Source organism: Trifolium pratense, linkage group LG5 (assembly GCF_020283565.1).
Source record: "Trifolium pratense cultivar HEN17-A07 linkage group LG5, ARS_RC_1.1, whole genome shotgun sequence".
Taxonomy (NCBI): Eukaryota; Viridiplantae; Streptophyta; class Magnoliopsida; order Fabales; family Fabaceae; genus Trifolium; species Trifolium pratense.
In genome coordinates this window covers 51260124-51270224 of record NC_060063.1, presented here as the reverse complement: position 1 = coordinate 51270224, position 10101 = coordinate 51260124, and the positions used below count along the sequence as shown (strand labels likewise).

Here is a 10101-nt window from a genome sequence, read left to right as displayed (position 1 = left end):
ACAGAGTCATTAAATGTCCCATTGGTATGCATATTGTGTTTTGAAGTACTCTGGTTAAGCTGAATTGTGTATTGGGTTCAAATGGAATATATAATTGAATAGTAATTTTCTTGTCCTGTTTGAATTTTACTATGTTGAACTTGGTTATGGAGCATAAGTCAGGTGTTTTGAAATAGTTTTCTTTTTAATAATTTATGTTTTTTTGTCTCTGCAATGGTCACTTGTTTTATTAATTTATGCTTTTTCTATGTTGTGCCAAATTTGAGTAGCTTTGGAGGCCAATCCTTCAACTTAGTTAAGACTTTAGGAACATGAAAACTACCCTTATAGACCATCTTCATGTACAAAACAACCACTAGTACCACATGATGAAGGAACATTAGAGATCCTTTAGTTAAGGGGTAGGAAATGACATAAATAATTGTTGTTTGATGCTTCCAATCATGATGACTATAAACAACAATCCAGTTTTTTCCATAAGTGAAGCTAGAATATTCTGATGCATGACAGTAGCATATACTATGAAGAGGGAGTAATCTGTGTTTGGCTGCAGATGTTGGAACTGCAGCTGAATTGCTTCAAATTGCTGAGAAGGTGAGAAATTGTTTTTCTTTTACAAGATGAATACACTTTTATTTATTCTTTATTAGCCTACAAAATTTGTTTTATCTTTTATGTACTTGAGAGAGTCCTGTATTCTTTGGTGTATTATCATCAACTAGATTGTAAGTGGATGTTTGGCCCTAATAATTATTTAGCTTTTAACTAAATATGTCTTATGTTTTCTGACAGGTTGGACCTGAGATATGCTTGCTGAAGACTCATGTGGATATTTTGCCAGATTTTACTCCTGATTTTGGCTCTAAGCTTCTCTCGGTATATTTCTAAAAGAAACCTACTTTGTTCATGTCTTTTTTGGCTTCAGTATTACTGTAGAAACTTTTCATTCTTAATACTATTAACAATTAGTCCAATAGAATATTTCCTGGCATTTATTAAACAGAGAGATGATTTCATGTCTTTAATATGTTATAAGAGTTATACTTTATATAAGTGACCATATAAGTTTGTATGAAATTTTAAGGTATCTTCTACATTTCTGGTTTAGTGTGGTGTCTAATTTATGCTTTATCCTATTGAAGATTGCAGAAAAACATAACTTCTTAATCTTTGAGGATCGTAAATTTGCTGACATTGGTAACACAGTGACCATGCAATATGAAGGGTAAATATTTTCTCAAATATTTTGGATTTCTTTCTGGATTCCTCATCTGTATCTAAATTCAATATGACATTGTTCTATTTTAATATCTACAGAGGGATCTTTCACATATTGGATTGGGCTCACATAGTAAATGCTCACATTATCTCTGGTCCTGGAATCGTGGATGGACTAAAATTGAAGGTCTGTTTATATAGTAATTTCCATTACAATGTATATTATATTCTCTTGTAGCAACAGTCTAATCGATAGTGTAACATGTTTCTTGAACCATACTCAGGGTTTGTCTCGTGGTAGGGGACTGTTGCTGCTTGCTGAAATGAGTTCAGCCGGCAACCTTGCCAAGGGAGATTATACCGCTGCTGCATTGAAAATTGCTGAGGAGCATTCCGACTTTGTAATTGGCTTCATCTCCGTTAATCCTGCATCATGGCTAGGGGCACCCATAAATCCTTCTTTCATTCAGGCAACTCCTGGAGTTCAAATGGTGACTGGTGGTGATGGATTAGGGCAACAATATAACACTCCACATTCTGTAAGTTTTTGCATGTTGCCGTGCATCTTTTACTCATGCTTGGGATAAATATGATTAAAGTACTAATATTGTTATAGGCTTTTTGAATATTTTGCGGTTTATACCTAAATATCGTTGTTATGGAAAGGTTCTAAATGAATTCTTGGTTTGTTTGCTTGCTTTGATAAGCTGATTTGTTTCTCAAGCCTTGTTTAATATCAATACTTTTTCTTTTTTTCTTTCTGTGGTCTTACAAATAGAACCTATTTTCGTGTTTAAACAATTATAATTATATTGTGATCTTTAGCTAGTTGATTTTATGTCTTATAATTATAATTATATTGACAATGCTGCAGGTATTATTACAACAAGGTTACTCAGCAATCAACATGGACAATACCAGAAGAACTCAAGGTTTATGATTAATGATGTTTGTAATTGTTTTCCATTATTTGCCCGACAATTTCTTACCTATTTGTAAAATTTCCATTCAGCTGGCTCGTGAGCAGGCACATAAAACTATTAGCCAGGGGATGGTGTCAGAAACAAGTGACACATCCAATGCTACGGCCTCCTCTGCAGCAGCATCAACACCAGCTAATGCAGCTAGTTCCAACACTTTGACATCTAACGGTTTTGCTTCAAGCCCAACTTCTATTACACCAATTGTAGCTACTGATCAGCAACAGATGGTTTCTGGATTATTGGGGACCTCTGTTTCCCATTCTGTAGTCACTTCAAGTACCACAGGAGTTGAACCAAGCACTGCTGTAACTGTGAGCACTGCACCTACAACAGTTGCAGGAAGCTCAGGAGTAGCAGCCAGCTCACTTGATTCAAAAATTCCATCCATGTATGAAATTATGTTTTGCAAGTTCATTTTTTTCTTATGACTTCATTTCTCTCTTATATCTTCATTGCTGACTTACATATTGAAAATTCCCGGTACAGTGTTGAAAATCAAGCAACTCATGATTCTACTTCCTCTGTAAATGGAGCACCTCTTCAAGATATGGAGGTATTTTCTTTATTTTTATCATTTAGAATTATTGGAATTGTAATCACTCTAAAAGTATGGCTAGTTTGGAGATACCTGCTGTGTATATTAATCCTAACATAAACATTCATGCAAGCATATATTCTAATTGTAGTATCTTAATCCATAGTTGTCCACTTTTGCAATCTTGGATCAATCGTATAATACTAGGAGAATCCTTAATTTTTTGTCCGGTCAAGAATATTTTTAATTTATTTACATATTAGTCAAATTTGTTGTAGGATATTATAGGCATATTTGAACCATGTAGCTGTGGATAAGACCTTAATTGGTGGTTCTTTATTATTCAAATTATCTTGCAACTCTTGTAGGAAGCCAAAAGAGGACTTCCTGTGGTTGGACCAACTAATGTGACTCCTTCAGCGGAGAAGACCAATGATGGTGAAACTTTTGTATATGCAAATAAGCAGGTAAGGATTCTTTATGTCATGTATAATCTCCTCTATTAAAAAAATTGACAATGACTTGTGGAAAATAATATTCGGAATTATTATGTCAATTTTCTTGTGCGTTATTAGCTACTAGTAATTTCTAGGTTGTATAATTTCTGCGTCAGAAAAGTGTAAGTGTAGGTTGTATAATTAATATGGCACAGGAAGCTACAAAAAAAAAAAAAAAAACTAACATACCACTACTGATATTTATATTAAATAGACGTGAAAACTACACATACCACTACGGGTAAAAGTAATGACCCGTAGTGGAATCCCCAATTCTTTAAAAAAAAACTGGAAAACCATACATACCACTACGGATATGTGTAAATACCCGTAGTGGAATCCCCATGATTTATATAAAAAAAATTTGAAACCATACATACCACTACTGGTATTCATTATAACCGACGTGGAATCTCATACATACCACTACGGGTAATTGGAAAACCCGACGTGGAATACCCATAATTTTAAATAATAATTACAGAAGAAATTAGGATATCACGACGGGTATTAAAAGACCCGACGTGGAAAGTATGGACTTACAACTACGCCTGCGTTTACTACTGGCCACGGCCAGTAGTGGAAAGTCTGTTTGGCTAGTAGTGAAATCCCCTTTCTGCACTAGTGAATTGCGGTGCGATGCGGTTGCGGGGGCTACCACATCAGCAATATTGCGGTCGCAATTGCGGATGCGGACCGCAATTTAAAACCTTGATCCCAACTGCAATGTGGAAGTGATTATCAGCCGTCAGCTTTTCCGTGATGTTCACCGAAGGTCCTCCGTGAGCTGCTGCAACATTGAAACAGAGAAGAACAAGAATAAGAAGACAGAGGGTTTTTTCTGCCATTGAAGTAGCACTTTTTGGAAGAAAAAGAAGAAAGAAAGAAGCAACGAAGAAGAAGAAACGGAGAATCTTCTTTATTGTAAATATAAAGTAGAGCCACCACAAACAAGAAAAAGAGAAGAACAAGAAGAATGGTTGGTTTCTCCATTGAAGTAGCACTTTTGCATGCTGAAAACAAAAAGAGTATCTTTCATTCGTATGAGACAAGTTTATATACATATAGAGTAAGCTATATATCGTTAGTTGGATCCAGTGCATAGGCGCTAAATCTACTAAAAAAAAATATCTTCTTCCATACATTTATTCCTTTATCCCAACTAAAATTGAATTAGTCAAAAAAAAAAAAAAACTAAAATTGAATGGACGAATATGCCCTCGTATATAAAGTAGAATTGTACAAAAAAAAAATCATTTTGTGCACAATTCAAAGAAAGTATGCCGGTGTGAGTACGGGGAGAAAGAGAGAGTAAGTCGCGTTCTACATACCGGAACACTTTTTAAAAGTTTGCCGGTTTGAAATTGTTACCAGTACAGTTGGGTATGAGTTTGCCGGTATGAATATTCATACCCGCACACTTGCATGAGTGTTCTGATATGAATATTCAGACCGGAAAACTCATACCCAACTGTACCGGTAACAGTTTTAAACCGACACACTTTAAAAAAGTGTTCCGGTATGCTTTTTACAATTTTTATTTAATTTGCCTACCGGACTGTAGAATTATACGTACTAGATACGGACATGAAGAGTTTCTACAGTGTCAGGTGGAGCAGTAGCAGTATGAGGGGCATGTGTCTGTGGTGCATAAGGAGGCACAGCAGGCTATGGTGCAACAGAGCTGGCTTGGAGGACCGGTTGATACGCGTCTTTTGACACGATATGATGAGCATATTGCTCATCATATATATATATATGGTTTGGTGAGGTAACCGATTGTTTGTTTTGTTATTATTTGTTAAGTTATATCGATGAAGTTATCAAGATAAAGCAAGGATTTCATAAATTATCATATAATCGAGTGTAAATTATAGGATTTCTCTAGCCTTTGAACAAGTTTAGTGTTGAAATATTATTATATTCTTCATTTTAAATGCTTTAAGGTATCCAATTATTCATTCTAGTTTGTTATTGGTAATGTTTTCTTTTGAATATATGTAGGAACGTACTGAAGGTCCGAAACCTGAATTAAGGATAACATCTCTCGAAAAGAAGCTAGCTGAGAGGATTCCTAATTAACATCCAACAATTATTTAAGGTTGGTTGAATACTTCTGGGTTGGTTGATATTTTCATATATACCTAGTGCATAAGCTTCCAATAAATTATGTACAGCTATAAACAGGAAAATAAACTAACGAAATGTTTGTTGTTTCAGTGGTATAATTGACGTTGGACTTGGTAGGGAGGATCACGGTTCGATCCCTCTTAACTGCATTTGGGAGGGGACTAGAACCACAAGTAAAGTCAACCTCATATCTTTAGGCGAATTGAAATACAAATTGATCCAAATTAAAACTCTAAACTATCAAAAAATTGAAAATTGTGTAAAACAGAATTTTTTTTAAATGTATTTGGATGTCTTTTTATAAAAACCGTTGGATCAGTTTGAACTTTGATCGATTTTTCAAAAACGACTCAAACCGCATATACATATATTTTATTACTTATTTACTTTTTATTGGTATGATATTTTGTATTAATCTATTATTAAATGCTTTTAATACTCTTATTGGATTAATTAAAAAAAATTGTCTAATAGTCTAATTTTTTTTTTACTATTTTTATATTGTTGACCATATTAGTGGTTTTCAAAAATCACTTTTTTTACGTTAAAGTTAAAAAAATCCAGCTTCTTCTTCATATCTCGAGAGAGCACGCACGCAGTAGAAGAATCAATGGTTGATACCACGCACGCACGCACGCAGGAGATTTCATCAATCCTACAACTAACACAACCACCCAATTATGGACCCCACTCCTCCCCCTATTGTCGTCGTCAACACCATCCACGTCGATGTCCCTACCAAGGTTTTAAATTGCGGTTGCGGTTGCGGTTGTGGATGCGGTTGCAGTTGTTGTGAATGCGATCATTGCGGTTGTTGCGGCGTGAAATCATTTTTAAATTTCACAAGCTATATAAAATGAAACTAGTGTGTAACTACACTATTTATCCACCATTACATAGTCTTCGTTTATTCCATAAACAATAATTTGAATGTATTGAAAATACACGGTTGAGAGATTGTTAAAAGTAAGATTTTTCATTAATTTGACGCAAATTAGGATTTGAAGTTCATAAATTTAATTTTTTGGTGAGAAAATTTGAACGAACAACGCCGAAAAACATCTGATGCGGCTACCGATGCGGTTGTGATGCGGTTACGATGCGGCCGTACACGTGAATTAAGATCACACTGCAATTGCGGTGCGATGCGGTTGCGGTGGCTACCGCATCAGCAATATTGCGGTCGCAATTGCGGATGCGGACCGCAATTTAAAACCTTGATCCCAACTGCAATGTGGAAGTGATTATCAGCCGTCAGCTTTTCCGTGATGTTCACCGAAGGTCCTCCGTGAGCTGCTGCAACATTGAAACAGAGAAGAACAAGAATAAGAAGACAGAGGGTTTTTTCTGCCATTGAAGTAGCACTTTTTGGAAGAAAAAGAAGAAAGAAAGAAGCAACGAAGAAGAAGAAACGGAGAATCTTCTTTATTGTAAATATAAAGTAGAGCCACCACAAACAAGAAAAAGAGAAGAACAAGAAGAATGGTTGGTTTCTCCATTGAAGTAGCACTTTTGCATGCTGAAAACAGAAAGAGTATCTTTCATTCGTATGAGACAAGTTTATATACATATAGAGTAAGCTATATATCGTTAGTTGGATCCAGTGCATAGGCGCTAAATCTACTAAAAAAATATATCTTCTTCCATACATTTATTCCTTTATCCCAACTAAAATTGAATTAGTCAAAAAAAAAAAAACTAAAATTGAATGGACGAATATGCCCTCGTATATAAAGTAGAATTGTACAAAAAAAAATCATTTTGTGCACAATTCAAAGAAAGTATGCCGGTGTGAGTACGGGGAGAAAGAGAGAGTAAGTCGCGTTCTACATACCGGAACACTTTTTTAAAGTTTGCCGGTTTGAAATTGTTACCAGTACAGTTGGGTATTAGTTTGCCAGTATGAATATTCATACCCGCACACTTGCATGAGTGTTCTGATATGAATATTCAGACCGGAAAACTCATACCCAACTGTACCGGTAACAGTTTTAAACCGACACACTTTAAAAAAGTGTTCCGGTATGCTTTTTACAATTTTTATTTAATTTGCCTACCGGACTGTAGAATTATACGTACTAGATACGGACATGAAGAGTTTCTACAGTGTCAGGTGGAGCAGTAGCAGTATGAGGGGCATGTGTCTGTGGTGCATAAGGAGGCACAGCAGGCTATGGTGCAACAGAGCTGGCTTGGAGGACCGGTTGATACGCGTCTTTTGACACGATATGATGAGCATATTGCTCATCATATATATATATATATGGTTTGGTGAGGTAACCGATTGTTTGTTTTGTTATTATTTGTTAAGTTATATCGATGAAGTTATCAAGATAAAGCAAGGATTTCATAAATTATCATATAATCGAGTGTAAATTATAGGATTTCTCTAGCCTTTGAACAAGTTTAGTGTTGAAATATTATTATATTCTTCATTTTAAATGCTTTAAGGTATCCAATTATTCATTCTAGTTTGTTATTGGTAATGTTTTCTTTTGAATATATGTAGGAACGTACTGAAGGTCCGAAACCTGAATTAAGGATAACATCTCTCGAAAAGAAGCTAGCTGAGAGGATTCCTAATTAACATCCAACAATTATTTAAGGTTGGTTGAATACTTCTGGGTTGGTTGATATTTTCATATATACCTAGTGCATAAGCTTCCAATAAATTATGTACAGCTATAAACAGGAAAATAAACTAACGAAATGTTTGTTGTTTCAGTGGTATAATTGACGTTGGACTTGGTAGGGAGGATCACAGTTCGATCCCTCTTAACTGCATTTGGGAGGGGACTAGAACCACAAGTAAAGTCAACCTCATATCTTTAGGCGAATTGAAATACAAATTGATCCAAATTAAAACTCTAAACTATCAAAAAATTGAAAATTGTGTAAAACAGAATTTTTTTTAAATGTATTTGGATATATTTTTATAAAAACCGTTGGATCAGTTTGAACTTTGATCGATTTTTCAAAAACGACTCAAACCGCATATACATATATTTTAATACTTATTTACTTTTTATTGGTATGATATTTTGTATTAATCTATTATTTATTAGTTATAAATGCTTTTAATACTCTTATTGGATTAATTAAAAAAATTGTCTAATAGTCTAATTTTTTTTTTACTATTTTTATATTGTTGACCGTATTAGTGGTTTTCAAAAATCACTTTTTTTACGTTAAAGTTAAAAAAATCCAGCTTCTTCTTCATATCTCGAGAGAGCACGCACGCAGTAGAAGAATCAATGGTTGATACCACGCACGCACGCACGCACCCAGGAGATTTCATCAATCCTACAACTAACACAACCACCCAATTGTGGACCCCACTCCTCCCCCTATTGTCGTCGTCAACACCATCCACGTCGATGTCCCTACCAAGGTTTTAAATTGCGGTTGCGGTCGTGGATCCGGTTGCAGTTGTTGCGAATGCGGTCATTGCGGTTGTTGCGGCGTGATATCATTTTTAAATTTCACAAGCTATATAAAATGAAACTAGTGTGTAACTACACTATTTATCCATCATTACATAGTCTTCGTTTATTCCATAAACAATAATTTGAATGTATTGAAAATACACGGTTGAGAGATTGTTAAAAGTAAGATTTTTCATTAATTTGACGCAAATTAGGATTTCAAGTTCATAAATTTTATTTTTTGGTGAGAAAATTTGAACAAACATCGCCGAAAACATTTGATGCGGCTTCTGATGCGGTTGTGATGCGGTTACGATGTGGCCGTACACGTGAATTAAGATCACACTGCAATTGCGGTGCGATGCGGTTGCGGTGGCTACCGCATCAGCAATATTGCGGTCGCAATTGCGAATGCGGACCGCAATTTAAAACCTTGATCCCAACTGCAATGTGGAAGTGATTATCAGCCGTCAGCTTTTCCGTGATGTTCACCGAAGGTCCTCCGTGAGCTGCTGCAACAATAAAACAGAGAAGAACAAGAATAAGAAGACAGAGGGTTTTTTCTGCCATTGAAGTAGCACTTTTTGGAAGAAAAAGAAGAAAGAAAGAAGCAACGAAGAAGAAGAAACGGAGAATCTTCTTTATTGTAAATATAAAGTAGAGCCACCACAAACAAGAAAAAGAGAAGAACAAGAAGAATGGTTGGTTTCTCCATTAAAGTAGCACTTTTGCATGCTGAAAACAGAAAGAGTATCTTTCATTCGTATGAGACAAGTTTATATACATATAGAGTAAGCTATATATCGTTAGTTGGATCCAGTGCATAGGCGCTAAATCTACTAAAAAAAAATATCTACTTCCATACATTTATTCCTTTATCCCAACTAAAATTGAATTAGTCAAAAAAAAAAACTAAAATTGAATGGACGAATATGCCCTCGTATATAAAGTAGAATTGTACAAAAAAAAAATCATTTTGTACACAATTCAAAGAAAGTATGTCGGTGTGAGTACGGGGAGAAAGAGAGAGTAAGTCGCGTTCTACATACCGGAACACTTTTATAAAGTTTGCCGGTTTGAAATTGTTACCAGTACAGTTGGGTATGAGTTTGCCGGTATGAATATTCATACCCGCACACTTGCATGAGTGTTCTGATATGAATATTCAGACCGGAAAACTTATACCCAACTGTACCGGTAACCGTTTTAAACCGACACACTTTAAAAAAGTTTTCCGGTATGCTTTTTACAATTTTTATTTAATTTGCCTACCGGACTGTAGAATTATACGTACTAGATATGGACATGAAGAG

At 35.2% G+C, this 10101-nt stretch overlaps 2 protein-coding genes across 2 annotated transcripts; both read left to right on the top strand.

The window, feature by feature from the left end:
• Positions 1-256: 256 nt before the first annotated feature.
• On the top strand, positions 257-2371 carry LOC123887509 (uridine 5'-monophosphate synthase-like). The gene is made up of 7 exons (XM_045936833.1): positions 257-594; positions 793-876; positions 1143-1225; positions 1318-1405; positions 1503-1757; positions 2093-2150; positions 2231-2371. Exons 3-7 carry the CDS (start codon positions 1212-1214, stop codon positions 2239-2241), a joined length of 426 nt encoding a protein of 141 aa, XP_045792789.1. The 5' UTR covers positions 257-594; positions 793-876; positions 1143-1211; the 3' UTR covers positions 2242-2371.
• On the top strand, positions 2270-3294 carry LOC123887508 (spore coat protein SP96-like). The gene is made up of 3 exons (XM_045936832.1): positions 2270-2589; positions 2688-2754; positions 3105-3294. The coding sequence occupies exons 1-3, from the start codon at positions 2270-2272 to the stop codon at positions 3240-3242; spliced, it is 525 nt and encodes a 174-aa protein (XP_045792788.1). The 3' UTR covers positions 3243-3294.
• Positions 3295-10101: the final 6807 nt, after the last annotated feature.

Bases quoted from the DNA above. Each gene is read 5' to 3' on its own strand.
- LOC123887508 (XM_045936832.1), top strand. From the start codon at position 2,270: ATGGTGTCAGAAACAAGTGACACATCCAATGCTACGGCCTCCTCTGCA. The intron at 2,590-2,687 runs GTATGAAATTAT...TTCCCGGTACAG, and splicing joins GATTCAAAAATTCCATCCAT to TGTTGAAAATCAAGCAACTC. The intron at 2,755-3,104 runs GTATTTTCTTTA...CAACTCTTGTAG, and splicing joins CACCTCTTCAAGATATGGAG to GAAGCCAAAAGAGGACTTCC.
- LOC123887509 (XM_045936833.1), top strand. The intron at 1,406-1,502 runs GTCTGTTTATAT...AACCATACTCAG, and splicing joins TGGATGGACTAAAATTGAAG to GGTTTGTCTCGTGGTAGGGG. The intron at 1,758-2,092 runs GTAAGTTTTTGC...ACAATGCTGCAG, and splicing joins AATATAACACTCCACATTCT to GTATTATTACAACAAGGTTA.